This window comes from Bufo bufo, chromosome 8, assembly GCF_905171765.1.
Source record: "Bufo bufo chromosome 8, aBufBuf1.1, whole genome shotgun sequence".
Classification (NCBI taxonomy): Eukaryota; Metazoa; Chordata; class Amphibia; order Anura; family Bufonidae; genus Bufo; species Bufo bufo.
The window spans coordinates 105,562,799-105,578,028 of NC_053396.1; the positions used below are offsets into that span (position 1 = coordinate 105,562,799).

The 15,230-nt window shown below is 43.8% G+C and overlaps 1 protein-coding gene across 1 annotated transcript in view; it reads left to right on the top strand.

Annotated features, from left to right (window-relative positions):
- The window catches only part of LOC120977350 (ras-like protein family member 11A-like), a 53,222-nt gene extending 38,326 nt beyond the window's left edge, over positions 1 to 14,896 (top strand). The window contains exon 4 of the mRNA XM_040405263.1: positions 14,214 to 14,896. Within this exon, the coding sequence (XP_040261197.1) occupies positions 14,214 to 14,681 (468 nt within the window). The 3' untranslated portion in view covers positions 14,682 to 14,896. The remainder of the gene's footprint in view (positions 1 to 14,213) is intronic.
- The last annotated feature ends 334 nt before the right edge of the window (positions 14,897 to 15,230 follow it).

Consider the following 15,230-nt stretch of genomic DNA (forward strand, 5'->3'; position numbering starts at 1 on the left):
TGCTATACATATATTGCCTGCATCAACTGTATTGAAAATCTGCTGTCTGCAAAGGAACTGAGTTTCCGTTATTGTCCCTATATGATGACTACTAAAGTTTGAGTTCTGCTTTAACATCACGTGGTTCCTCAATTATTCCTGCTATCCGCAAACGGCGTGCCACCGTTTAATTGGCACTGGCGTCACGAACATTTCTCATCATCACCTGCCCTTGCAGAGAGTCAGCCGTCTCAGGTTAGTGTCTATTGCACTACAACACCCAGGAACACTATTACACCTAACTTGAGTACGCTGCACACTGTTCTGAGAACTTTCATTGAATGGAGCATGCTGAGAATTGTAGTTTCACAACAGCTGGAGTGCCGGAGGTTGCTGCCCCCTTGTCTATATCGACCTCAAAGAACAAGATAAACACATTTACATGTACAGTGGTGTATAGGTATAGACTGTGACATATGCACCTCTTGGGGGATCGTATACATTGAGTTATGTTTGGACCCAGAAATATTTGTAAAAGTTCAAAAGCGATAAACCTGTTAGGTCCAGGGGTGCACCTTTAATGAGGCCAGGTGAGGCGGCTGCCTCAGGCGGCGTCAACTAGTGGAAACAGGGGGCGGCAATCTAAAACAGTAGAATGACAGGGCAGTATTGTATGTGCTGTGGAAGACCTGCCTCAGGACATGCTGTCCTGACAGAGAGCTGCCGCCTGCACTATATGCCTGGGTAGTAGTGAGGGGTGCAGACGGGGCATGTGTCCTGAGAAGGCCCCAGGGCGGGTGACAGTCCTCCCTCTGCATGGACTCTAGACTCCCAAGGCAGATCCTGGCACATCCAGTGATCAGTTGTTCTGAACTACAGACTGTGTTGGATAGACTGTGGGTCTGCATACAGCAGCCTAGGAGAAAGCTCCTCCTCCCTGCCTGTACTGCTGTAAGAACTACTACTAGTTACAGCCCCCCTGCCCCCTGTGGAGCCTGTTAACCCTTAACCTCTTATCCAGCAGCTGGTGTTTATGCAGCCAGACTTTCTGAGGGTTGGTGTAAATGATGCAGTTGTGTAGTCAGGGCCGAGGTCGGAGAGGGAGGGGGAGGGTTGTCAGGCCATGCAGTGCTTGTATCTGGCCTAGTACAGGGTGCTCAGTCCTATCTTGTGCCCACCCCTCTAGCTGCAGGACTGCCCTTTCACTGCATGATGGAGCCACAGGAATCCTGCATAAAAGTAAGTGCATACAGTCAGGTCCATAAATATTGGGACATCTACACAATTCTAACATTTTTGCCTCTATACACCACCACAATGGATTTGAAATAAAAACGAACAAGATGTGCTTTAACTGCAGACTGTCAGCTTTAATTTGAGGGTATTTACATCCAAATCAGGTGAACGGTGTAGGAATTACAACAGTTTGCATATGTGCCTCCCACTTGTTAAGGAACCAAAAGTAATGGGACAGAATAATAATCATAAATCAAACTTTCACTTTTTAATACTTGGTTGAAAATCCTTTGCAGTCAATTCCAGCCTGAAGTCTGGAACGCATAGACATCACCAGACGCTGGGTTTCATCCCTGGTGATGCTCTGCCAGACCTCTACTGCAACTGTCTTCAGTTCCTGCTTGTTCTTGGGGCATTTTCCCTTCAGTTTTGTCTTCAGCAAGTGAAATGCATGCTCAATCGGATTCAGGTCAGGTGATTGACTTGGCCACTGCATAACATTCCACTTCTTTCCCTTAAAAAAGTCTTTGGTTGCTTTTGCAGTATGCTTTGGGTCATTGTCCATCTGCACTGTGAAGCACCCTCCAATGAGTTCTGAAGTATTTGGCTGAATATGAGCAGATAATATTGCCCGAAACACTTCAGAATTCATCCTGCTGCTTTTGTCAGCAGTCACATCATCAATAAATAGAACCAGTTCCATTGGCAGCCATACATGCCCACGCCATGACACTACCACCACCATGCTTCAATGATGAGGTGGTATGCTAAGGATCATGAGCAGTTCCTTTCCTTCTCCATACTCTTCTCTTCCCATCACTCTGGTACAAGTTGATCTTGGTCTCATCTGTCCATAGGATGTTGTTCCAGAACTGTGAAGGCTTTTTTAGATGTCGTTTGGCAAACTCTAATCTGGCTGTCCTGTTTTTGAGGCTCACCAATAGTTTACAACTTGTGGTGAACCCTCTGTATTCACTCTGGTGAAGTCTTCTCTTGATTGTTGACTTTGACACACATACACCTACCTTCTGGACAGTGTTCTTGATCTGGCCAACTGTTGTGAAGGGTGTTTTCTTCACCAGGGAAAGAATTCTTCGGTCATCCATGACAGTTGTTTTGGCCACGCCTAATGTTTTTGCTATCTCTCTGATGGGTTTGTTTTGTTTTTTTCAGCCTAATTATGGCTTGCTTCACTGATAGTGACAGCTCTTTGGATCTCATCTTGAGAGTTGACAGCAACAGATTCCAAATGCAAATAGTACACTTGAAATGAACTCTGGACCTTTTATCTTCTCATTGTGATTGGGATAATGAGGGAATAACACACTGAGCCAACCAACAAAAAAAAAAACAATAACCCCATATAGAATAAGAGAGCACACATATAAAATATATGTAGTTTATTAAAGACACATTAAATGACAATAAATATAACATAAAGGCACAAAGTAAAGGGGGTGGTGGTGCACCCCATGTGGTGGGACCAAAATCAACCTCCCTCACATATACCGGACTAACAGGGAAAAGGGGGTCACAGACATTGGGTATAAAGCTGCATACTAATGAGAGAGCTGTAAGTTCACCCAAAGTAACCTATAACCATGTGTATGCTACATACAATAATACAAAAAAGTCAATGTGGTCACACACAGCACACCTACCGCCCAATGGTAACATAGATGGCAATCCGATAAATGCGGATTACCAAACAGTAACACAATCAAGGGCAGAGGAGGAATGCTGTGTGTAAGCAATAAATCATACTGAATTAACAAAGTAACAATGCATGAAACAAAAACACAAATTACCCATGGTATGCCGTAACCCAAGGTCTGTGACCAGAGCTGCACCTCGACGCGCGTTTCGCCGAAGCCTTTTTCGGCGAAATGTGCGTCGAGGTGCAGCTCTGGTCACAGACCTTGGGTTCCGGCATACCATGGGTAATTTGTGTTTTTGTTTCATGCATTGTTACTTTGTTAATTCAGTATGATTTATTTCAAATCCATTGTGGTGGTGTACAGAGCCAAAAATGTTAGAATTGTGTCGATGTCCTAATATTTATGGACCTGACTGTATGTGTAGTATGTGTGTCTGATGTGTAATGTGTGATGTGTAGTATGTACTAGTGTGTGATGTGTAGTATGGACTAGTGTGTGATGTGTAGTATGGACTAGTGTGTGTTGTGTAGTATGTACTAGTGTGAGATGTATAGTATGGACTAGTGTGTGATGTATAGTATGGACTAGTGTGTGATGTATAGTATGGACTAGTGTGTGATGTGTAGTATGTAATAGTGCAGGGGTCAGCAACCTCCGGCACTCCAGGTGTTGTGAAACTACATCTCCCATCATGCATACTTGCTTGGCTGCTCTCTAAACTCCCACACAAGTGGAAAGATCATGCTGGGAGTTGTAGTTTCACAACAGCTGGAGTGCCAAAGGTTGCTGATCCCTGTACTAGTGTGTGATGTGTAGTATGTACTAGTGTGTGATGTGTAGTATGTACTAGTGTGTGATGTGTAGTATGTACTAGTGTGTGATGTGTAGTATGTACTAGTGTGTGATGTGTAGTATGTACTAGTGTGTGTTGTGTAGTATGTACTAGTGTGTGTTGTGTAGTATGTACTAGTGTGTGTTGTGTAGTATGTACTAGTGTGTGTTGTGTAGTATGTAATAGTGTGTGATGTGTAGTATGTACTAGTGTGTGTTGTGTAGTATGTACTAGTGTGTGATGTGTAGTATGTACTAGTGTGTGTTGTGTAGTATGTACTAGTGTGTGATGTGTAGTATGTACTAGTGTGTGATGTGTAGTATGTACTAGTGTGTGATGTGTAGTATGTACTAGTGTGTGTTGTGTAGTATGTACTAGTGTGTGATGTGTAGTATGTACTAGTGTGTGATGTGTAGTATGTACTAGTGTGTGAAGTGTAGCATGTACTAATGTGTGTTGTGTAGTATGTACTAATGTGTGTTGTGTAGTATGTACTAGTGTGTGATGTGTAGTATGGACTAGTGTGTGATGTGTAGCATGTACTAGTGTGTGATGTGTAGTATGGACTAGTGTGTGATGTGTAGTATGTACTAGTGTGTGATGTGTAGTATGTACTAGTGTGTGTTGTGTAGTATGTACTAGTGTGTGATGTGTAGTATGTACTAGTGTGTGATGTGTAGTATGTACTAGTGTGTGATGTGTAGTATGTACTAGTGTGTGATGTGTAGTATGTACTAGTGTGTGTTGTGTAGTATGTACTAGTGTGTGATGTGTAGTATGTACTAGTGTGTGATGTGTAGTATGTACTAGTGTGTGTTGTGTAGTATGTACTAGTGTGTGATGTGTAGTATGGTCACAGAAAATAATGCACCATAATAGATGCAAGCATAACATATGGACTAAGCCCTCACTATATTGATAAAATCTGAGACACTTGGTCAATACATTTTGATCAAAACACATCTAAGCCCACCTACCAAGCGACAAGGTGGTCTCAGTTCAGGCTGAACCTGCCTATGCCGTTATGCATTTATGTTCAGGAGCGCAGACCCTACACATATAGTGTGTTGCTCCTAGTTACCTCCATGTGCAGCAGCAACCGGTGGGAGGAGGAGCCAAATATTTTTTTTGTACTTTTTATTTAATAACTATTAGCCCCCTTAGAGGCTAGAACCCTTGTCCTATACACCCTAATAGAGCTCTATTAGAGTGAATAGGACTTTCCACTGTCCCTGCTGCCCTGTGCTTTATGCACACGGCAGCAGGGAGCTCACCATGGCAGTCATGGATAGCTTCAAGAGCGTCCTGGCTGTCATGGTAACCGATCGGATGCCCAGCAATTTCACTGCTGGGGCTTGCATAGGAAGCTGCCACTGCCACCAATTAAAATACTGAGGGGGGATGGGGGGGGGATGAAGATAATTAACCTGAATATAATACTGAGGAGGGGGGGACTGTTAACACTGCGCTACCAATGCATATAATTAACTAATAAATACAAATGTAGGCTGCGGGTGCCGGCTGTATCGCACAGCTGGCAACCGGCCTCAAAGACTGAGAACGGCATTCCCACTGAACCCCGTCAATTAACTCCTCAGGTGCGGCACCTGAAGGGTTAATTGACGCAGTTCAGCAGGATCCCTGTCATTGAGGCCTACATTTGTATATAGGGTTAAATATATGCATTGGTGGTGCAGTGTTAACAGTCCCCCCTCCTGAGTATTATAATCATGTTAATTATCTTCATTGATGGCAGCGGCAGCTTCACAGCCCCGTCCCCTCTCTTAGTGGCAGTGGCGGCTGTGTCACCGTGGGGAGGGAGGGACTCCATCCTTCTCCACTGTGCTGGCTCAGGAGAACATGGTGCGCACCCAGGGCAGTGCGTGCCATGTTCTCTAAGATATACTAGGCTGTGCAGTAGTGTAGCCTAGTGTCGGAAAATAGCAAATCCCGATATCGTATCGATTGGGTAAGGAAAGTTCGATACCCGCTGCAACCCTACTTTATGGTGCAGTGTCTAGACAAATGCAGCTTGATGGAGCTAAGACATAAAATGCAACCAATAAACGATATATGGATCTGATTAAATCACAAATCCCAACTCCAACAACATGACTTTATACAAAATCACTGGTGTTTATTAGTACATATAGAGTTGCAACCATTCCTGGCCACACAGACATTAAGAACACTTAAAATGTCACTCAAACTGCAGACGTGTGGTAATTACAGTACATATAAGTAAAGTGCAAGTGCCTACATAAATATGCAACAAAAAGATACAGTCAGTGCCTATCAGAGAGTATTGTCCAGTCTACAATATATTATCAGGAGGTCAACTATAGACCCTAGACTAAATGGACATCAACTCACACTATGCTATATTCAAATATGGTACAATAAACAAAGAATAAGGCATACTGACCAACGTATCTACCACAACACCTACAGTCCGTGCCCCGACGCGCGTTTCGCCGTCAGCTTTTTCAAGGGGTAATGACAAACACTTAATAGCCGGATATATATATATTCCCTATAGTGGGCGGACATAAAATGGTCCGCAGCACTCAAATTACATAACCATAGCAGCAGGGGCATTGCTAGGGTCTGAAAACATTCAGGGCACAAGCCCACTGTGTTAACATTTGCATAGTAAGAATTAACATACAAGCCAACGTACTTAAATAACAGATTTTATTCTTCCATACATAGGCTATGCCGCTATTCAATCACAGCGGAGAGCATCACAGCAGGGAGAAGGTGAGCTTTTATTTCCTCCCTGGCTGTGACTCTGTCCGCTGTGATTGGATCACGGCACAGCCAGGGAGAGGGAGACGCCAATTGAGAAACCCCAGCGTCTCCTCCTCCCTGTACCGATGCTCAGTATTAACATACTGAGCGGGAAAACTACAGGGGGGGCACAGCGGGGCGTAGGAGCGATGTTTAAAAAAAAAAACAGGCAGGGTGGCAGCATCAGCGGGTGTACCCCGCAAGTAAAGGTATTTATCTAGAATAAAAAAAAAACATGAAAGGTCCTCTTTAAATGTATTTTATTGTGATATGTGTGAAGTAAAAAGACAATGATACATGGTTTTCAAAATTTGTAATAAATAAAAGTCTGGAATGTGTGGCGTGCATTTGTATTCAGCCCCCCTAGTCAATAATACGCCAAAAAGTTCAACTTTGGTCTCATCTGACCAGAGCACCTTCTTCCACATGTTTGCTGTGTCCCCTGTATGGCTTGTGGCAAACTGCAAACAGGAGTTCATATGGCTTGCTTTCAAAAATGTCTTTCTTCTTGCCACTCTTCCATAAAGGTCAGATTTGTGGAGTACACGACTAATAGTTGTTCTGTGGACAGATTCTCCCACCTGAGCTGTGGATCTCTGCAGCTCCTCCAGAGTGACCATGGGCCTTTTGGCTGCTTCTCTAATTAGTGCTTTCCTTGCATGGGCTGTCAGTTTAGGTGGATGGCCATGTCTTGGTAGGTTTGCAGTTGTACCATACAGATTAAACAGTGCTACGCGAGATGTTCAGAGCTTGGGATATTTTGTTAATTTTGCTTACATTTCTCCACAACTTTATCCCTGACCTGTCTGGGGTGTTCCTTAGTGTTTTTTCATGATGCTATTTGATTACTAATGTTCTCTAACAAACCTCTAAGGCCCTCATGCTCTTTACAGTGGCTCAATATTCTGACTAACAGGGCCCCCTCTTCATGACCAGTGATGGTCAGTTTGCCGTGTTCACCAGCCAACACATGCGGGCTGCCATCTTTAGCAAGTTAGACTCACTCGTCCGGCGATGCACAGGTAAGCCCTTACCTGTGCCTGTGCCAGGAGCCGGTCTGAAATCAAATGCAGTCACCGGGAGCAGGCAGTTCCAAGAACAGCCCGATGAAGGCCCCCGGCGGCAGTTCTCGGAACTGCCTGCTCCCGGTGACTGCATTCAATTTCAGACAGGCTCCCAGCACAGGTAAGGGCTTACCTGTGCATCGCCGGACGGGTGAGTCTACCTTACTAAAGATGGCAGCCCGCATGCGTTCGCTGGCGAACACTGTGAACTGACCATCACTGTTCATGACCATCCTGGCATTGCATGTGTGCATATGTAAGGGTGGGTTTGCATCACCTTTTTACTTTCTGTTTGACGTATACGTTGTATCCTGCAGAGTCTGGCAAAAAAGTGTACTTTCTTTTACAATGGAATCCTATATATGCCACTGTATAACATCAATCTGAGTCATCCGTTAAGGTATACGTTTTTTGTATATGTTAAACGCATGGCAAAAGGGTGATGTGAACCCAGCTTAAATGTGCCAAAATAAGCATTAGTACACAGCGGAGCAACATGGCAGAGAAGGGAGGCTGCCATGTACTGTAGGCTATATTACAGAAGGCTGGTCCTGGTGGTCAGTGGTGTGGACTGTGTTCTACAAGGATCATTTACTCTACTGGGAAATACAGGCCACACTACAGCATAATATAATGGAATCTACAGTATACACTGTAAATATATTAGCCCTACAACATAATAAAAACACCGCCATACAGTGACCTTATAACGCCTCCATACAAGGACCGGATAACACCTATATACAATGACTGGATAACGCCTAAATACAGTGACCGGATAACACCACCATATTGGACACAACGTCATACAGTGACCGGATGACACCACCATACAGTGACCAGATAACGCCTCCATACAGGGACCAGATAACACCTCCATACAGTGACTGGATAACTCGCCATACAGTGACAGGACAACGCCGCCATACAGTGACCGGATAACACCTCCATACAGTGACTGGATAACCCGCCATACAGTGACTGGACAACTCCGCTATACACTGGATAACACCTCCATACAGTTCCTGGATAATGCCTCCATACAGTGGCTGGATATACCAATATTAGAGGGCACAGTACAGGGTATGGTAAGGGGGCACAGAGGAGGGTATAAGAGGACATAGTACAGGGTAGGAAGCATATTATAGGGTATAAGAGTGCATAGTAGAGGTTAGGAGGCACAGTACAGGTGTATCCCCTTATACCCTTTTACTATGCCGCCAACAGTGTATGTTTAGGGGGAACAGTCCAGTGTAGGGTTGGCACAGTCCAGAGTAGGGGGCACAGTCCAGGGTATCAGACTTACCAAAGCTGGCATGGAGTCTGAAGCAGGAGGGTCCTGACTCCTGGCTTGCAGGCAGGCAGCAGTGGTTCTCAGAAGTGGGTGGTGGGCGGCAATTCAAAGCTGCAGCTTGGCGGGCATCCAAACGTGAGGCCGGCCGGCCATACAATATGGCTGGGTGGAAGGGTGGGCAGCCCTTCAACCGTGCGGGGTGGATGAGCGAGAAGGCGGGCGCCCATACAAACGAGCAGGAGGGCGGCCAGCCATTCAAACGTGCGGGGTAGCTGGACGAGAAGGCGGGCGGTCATACAAACGTGTGGCGCGGCTGGGCAAGAGGGTGGGATGTCAGAGCACATCCAGGGTCTATCTGAACGATTGGTGGAGCAGCTGCTTACGCCCACTGCTGCTCCACCAATCAGATAACAAAGTGCATTCATTCAGAGGAGAGGTAGGAGAATCCCTCTCTCCCCTCTCCTCTAGTTTCATTACAGGCCGCAGCAGTATGAAACCCCCCACCACCGTCAGGGAAAGAGTGAAATAGCCAAATAAAAAATAAAAATAAAAGAATTTAATAGGGCCCTGATGGAGCACCAAGTCCCTGGATCAGAACCTGATAGGTCCATGATTCAGTGCTCCATTAGTCAGAAACACTAGCACACAGTAATATAGCAGCTGAGTAATGAGCCCACTGCTAATCCCCCCGAGCACACGTGTGCTAAAGGGAGAAATAGAGCATTACATCGTTGCTGAGGATGCTGTCGGGTCACCAGGGGGCGTGGCTCAGCAGCGGTCTCTCTCGGCGCAGCCTTGCCAATGCTGAGGATCGCTTTGTATGCATGTTCTTGTTCTTTTGATTATGCAGAAATAAATGGCAGGCAGACACAGGAAATTCACTGTGCAGAAAGTAAATGTTTCACATATGGCTTCAATAACCTACTTGCGCAGTTCACAGCTTATTGTTACAGCAGTGGTGACAATAGATCTCATGGGGCCCTCACAGCAAAAGTTAACAACAATATGGGGCCTCAGTGTTTCTGGGTTTGTACAAAAAGGCTTCAGCCCTCCTAGGAGCAACAGGATCTCCTACCACTCCACGTGGCTTCTACCACGCTCTGCACTCTTCTTCTTTTTTTTGCCAGCCCTGTTATAAGGCCGATGCAACAGGATCACCATATGCTGTCACTAGGGATGAGCGAATCGACTTCGGATGAAACATCTGAAGTCGATTCACATAAAACTTCGTTAGAATACTGTAGGGAGCGAGCGCTCTGTACAGTATTAGAATGTATTGGCTCCGATGAGCCGGAGTTGTTACTTCGCGAAGTCTCGCGAGACTTTAGGTAATAACTTGTAGGTAGGTATTCACCAGGTACAGTCACCATCACTTCCTTATGTGATTATTCTTCTTTCTCTATCTCCACACTGACCTTGTTCTGGATCCAGTTGACATTACAGCGATGCCAGCAAAACCCTGGATGAGGTAGGACCAGTTAGTTCTTTTGTTTATTGCAAGGTGTATTAGTACCGCCATGTACCCTATGACAGATTGCATTAGGTGGGACTGGGTGAGTATAGTTATGCAGTTATGCAGATATACAGGATAACATTGAGGAGGATAATGTGAGTGTCTAAGTACTAAGGGAGCAATTACAGATCCCGCTTGATGGCTCTGCATTACATGATGCAGCCACGTTAATTCACAACACATGAGTTGTTTCCAAGACTTGACTTGGTTAACAAACATCATGAGTCATAATGTCCAAGCTCATGTATCACAATTTCATTTAAAACAGGACTTCACAGCTTTTTTCTGCTGGATCTGAGGTTAATCCTCAACCCAAACACAGAATTTAAAATCTTCCCAGGGTTGACTCTTGATAAGAAGAAACAGTCAACAGACTTAAGACATGGAGCAAGTTCATCCATCAGCTTGTTACTCACAATCTCATGTATGCTGATCACACATTATATAAACAGGAGGGGATGCAGCTGAAGAATCACTGCTGACCGTACAGCTGTGCCGTCTACTGCTTTCCTGTTAGTACAATATGTGTTGTAAATCTGGAACAGACCATATGTGGGATCAGTGTCCAGCCTGGACACACACGTGCCACACTGGGTAAAATCCCAAAATACCTCCAGAGCAGATTAATAGACATGATCTTCAGTTTTCTCTGATTTACATGTTCCAGATTTCTATTTTAGAAGAAAATCCACCCTATTCATTGGAACAGAGTTGTTGTTTTTTTAGAAGCACAACAGCTAGTTCTGCAAGTTCACTAACGCCAGGTCTAAAAAAAGAGGGCGGGAAAGGGGACGGGCTGTTTCAGGCGTAGAAAAAGGTCTAAATGTACCACCAACTGTCCAACTCCTCTGGCCTAAACTCGAACCTCTAGTAGTCCTAAACCCGAAGCAGATCGGCCAGCACCACTCCTGTCAGTTCAATAATGGCTCGAATCCTACTTATCACAATCAACTACCTTATGTGTCCACCCCCAATTCCTCATAGATTGTAAGCTCTTACGTGCAGGGCCCTGACTCCTAGTATTTGAGTTGCAAATTAGCCAGTTACTGTTGTTTCGCACATGAACCCTGTGAATTTGTAAAGCGCTGCGGAATATGGTGGCGCTATATATATAAATAAATATTATTATTAATAAATGTAAGACAGCTCAGAAGCTGTCTTACATTTAGAACTGGTGAAGGATCGGCGCCTCTACATAACTTAGTCGGAACCAGTTTAGGGGTTTATTAACACCGGTAAATGTGCCCCCATAGATTTCTTTAAAGGGAACCTGTCACCAGGATTTTGGGTATAGAGCTGAGGACATGGGTTGCTAGATGGCCGCTAGCACATCTGAAATACCCAGTCCCCATAGCTCTGTGTGCTTTTATTGTGTATAAAAACCGATTTGATACATATGAAAATTAACCTGAGATGAGTCAGAGCTTGAAAATATGACTCTTCTCTGGTCACACAAGTAAGATATGACTCTTTTATGTTAATTTGCATATGTATCAAATCGTTTTTTTTACACAATAAAAGCACACAGAGCTATGGGGACTGGGTATTGCAGATGTGCTAGTGGCCATCTAGCAGCCCATGTCCTCAGCTCTATACCCAAAATCCAGGTGACAGGTTCCCTTTAAGCCTCATTTAGATGAGTGACATCAGCATGGATTTTGTATTTTATCCTTTGTTTGTATGAATTCCCTTTGGGTACGCCTTGTTCATCCCACACCCCACAAATACTTTGATCACTTGTTACTTTAAAATCACAGATTAAGGGAATAATATGGATTATCTTGTAACATTGGCACCTTTCAAGGGGTGGACTGGCCATAGACCCTACAGCAAAATGTCCTGGTGAACCTATGCCCTGGGGGCTGCTCAAGCCCTACTCACGGCTGCTGGCTGCAGGTACATATCGATTTGATGATCCTAGTATTAATTAATACTAGGAGCAACAGGTGCTTATGTACCTGGCCTGCAGATGCAGATGCCCTCCGGATACCATTCTCAGGACAGCAATACAGTTGAATACTGCGGTAGGGGTGGCAGTATTTTGTGCTGCACTGTGGCATTTGGTTCTGCTGGGATAGTATTTTGTGCTGCGCTATGATATTGCTGGCCCTGACTACTTGTGCTAGCCCTGACTACTTGTGCTGCCCCGCCTTTTGTCATTTGCATCCGCCTACAACATAGGGACACTTTTTTCCTGGGCATCTTTAAGTTCCCAGTCCGCCCCTGCGGATATATTAGGCAGCAAATGAATAGTCAATTTCTAAAGGTGATGTGATGGAAACAGGAAAAATGGGCAAGTGTAAGGATCTGTATACATTTTGCAAGGGGGTAAGGCCTTATTCACACAGTCAATGTTTGGTCAGTGATTTCCATCAGTGATTGGTAGCCCAAAACAGAAGTTGATCCTCCACTAAAATAAGGTATAATGATTGTATTTGCACCTGTTTTGAGGTTTGCTGCATGAGGATGCAGTATTACAGGTGGTTTCGTAATATGGCTGTAGATGTACACTGATAGGTTAAGGGGCCTTCTACGAATCTGGCCTCCAGTGCATAAGCATGCCTGTATGTCTTGGAGATGGAGATTATATTATCACTTTCCCTGTTGTAGATTCATTCTTTGCACAGCGATGTGAAATGTCTTGGCAATATAAGCAATAGGAAATGAAATAATATGTACACGTGGTAAGTCAAAATCAACTACACCTTCTTCATTTCACTGTGCGAGGCACAGCCAGGATGGGTGTAAAGCCCAACTGAATTTGACCTTTCCATTGCTAGATATAATGAATTCATGTGCATTGTAGATGATAGGGCGTTCAAATACTACCAACATCTGCACGATCAGGAAGAGGTCAATGGCTGTAATACACAGATCCAACCAAGCTGATCTCCTCCAGTCAGGCTAATGCTGATTATCATCATACATGAATCATACATGTGGATGTGCTTTGTTGGTGAACCTCTTTAAGTAACATATTCATCTCTGTAAAATCATCAAACAGGTCTACGAAACAGAACATCAGTAATGGGGTCCTAGGTTCCGAATCTGACCAAAGATAATATCTGCATGGAGTTTGTATGTCCTACCTGTGTTCATATGGCATATGGGTTTCCTCCGTGTACTCCGGTTTCCTCCCGCACTCCAAACACATACTGATGGGGAATTTAGATTGTGAGTCCCATTGGAGACAGTGAGAGATGATAATTTCTTTAAAGCGCTGCGAAATTTGTCAGCGCTATACAAGTGAGTAAAATACATTAAAAAAAATATGGAAATAGATGTTTCAATTAGAAGTCATTTTCTTCACCGTCTTACTGGGTTTACAGACCTAACTTCACAGCGACTTTGTTCTAACAAAGCTTTACTCATGTGAAAGACACAAAGATGTGTGTATATATATATATATATATATATATATATATATGTTTTACAATTATGCTCTCATATACTATGTACATTTTTAGATTAGCAGAAAAAAGTACAATATACTTGGTCATAATATTCATCTATTTCACATTGCTTATGTAGTGCTAACATATTTCGTAGTGCTGTACACAAATTGACAATCTCATTGATACAATCTTATTTCCCAATATCATATAGTTAATGAACAGTGTCAATATATATACATAGAATTAAAAGGTAAAAAATAATAATTTAAGGGAAATGAGACTAGAAAAAGCAGCTTTCTTTTGAGTAGTCTAGGAATCATGGTGGTCAACAAAGGAACCTTCAGGGCCAGCTATGTGAAATATGCAAAAAGCAGTGAAATCCATACTTTAAAGATGAAATATTGTGCCCCATTTCTCAATTTTCTAAACCTGCACCCCTCTTGTTTTCACAGGAAGACGCAGACAGTATTTGCTGCCAGGAGCAAATCAACCGATCCATTTACTGGGCAGATGGCTTCGTTCTTGTGTTTTCAATCACAGACTACAATAGTTACCGAGTGATTAGACCTCTGTACCAGCACTTACGAAAAATTCACCCAAACACCAAAATCCCACTTCTTCTGGTAGGAAATAAAGCTGATCTCTTGAGGGCCCGGCAGGTGGAATCTGATGAGGGGCTCCAGCTAGCCAATGAACTGACTGGCACATATGCTGAAGTATCTGCCAGAGAAAATTATGAAGGGGTATATGGAGCATTCTACCAGCTTTGTCAAGAGGTTGGCAAGATGATTTTCAGTTGTAATGGAGAAAAACGAAGAGGACTCCATCTTGTCCGGCCTAGGTCTCCCAACATGCAAGACCTGAAAAGACGTTTTAAGCAAGTGTTATCCTCTAAAGTCAAGTCTACCACAACCCTCTGACCAAGACTGCACGAGTAACAGGAACTGTCACATTTCAGATGTATACATCAAATCAACTTCCTCATCAAAATGTATACCCAGAAATTGCACTGGAACAGTTTGTGTTCCTTTGTGCGCCAACATTGCTAGTATTTGTGGAATGTGGAACCTCAACATATTATGCAGCTGTATTTAACATATACCTGTTACATAGAAGAAGGACTTCTGCGGGTGTTGAGGGCATAAATCAATCCAAAGCAATGTTGGCTGTTCAATATTTATTTGCAGTGTAACATGCAACGTGTTTCAGGACTGAGTCATTCCCTTCCTCAGGCTTTATATCTGAGGAAGTCTAAAGCCTGAGGGTGGGACTTCTCCAAACCTAAAAACGCATTGAATGCTACACTGCAAATAAATATTGGAAAATCTAAATCGGTTGATTAATGCCAGCAGTACCTGCAGAAGTCTTTCTTCCCTCTTCCTGGTTAGTTTGCCTTCTGCAGACACCTTGCTGGTCATTGGGCTGCAACTTCTCTATAAAGCTTCCAGATTTCTCCTACCGCACCTCTT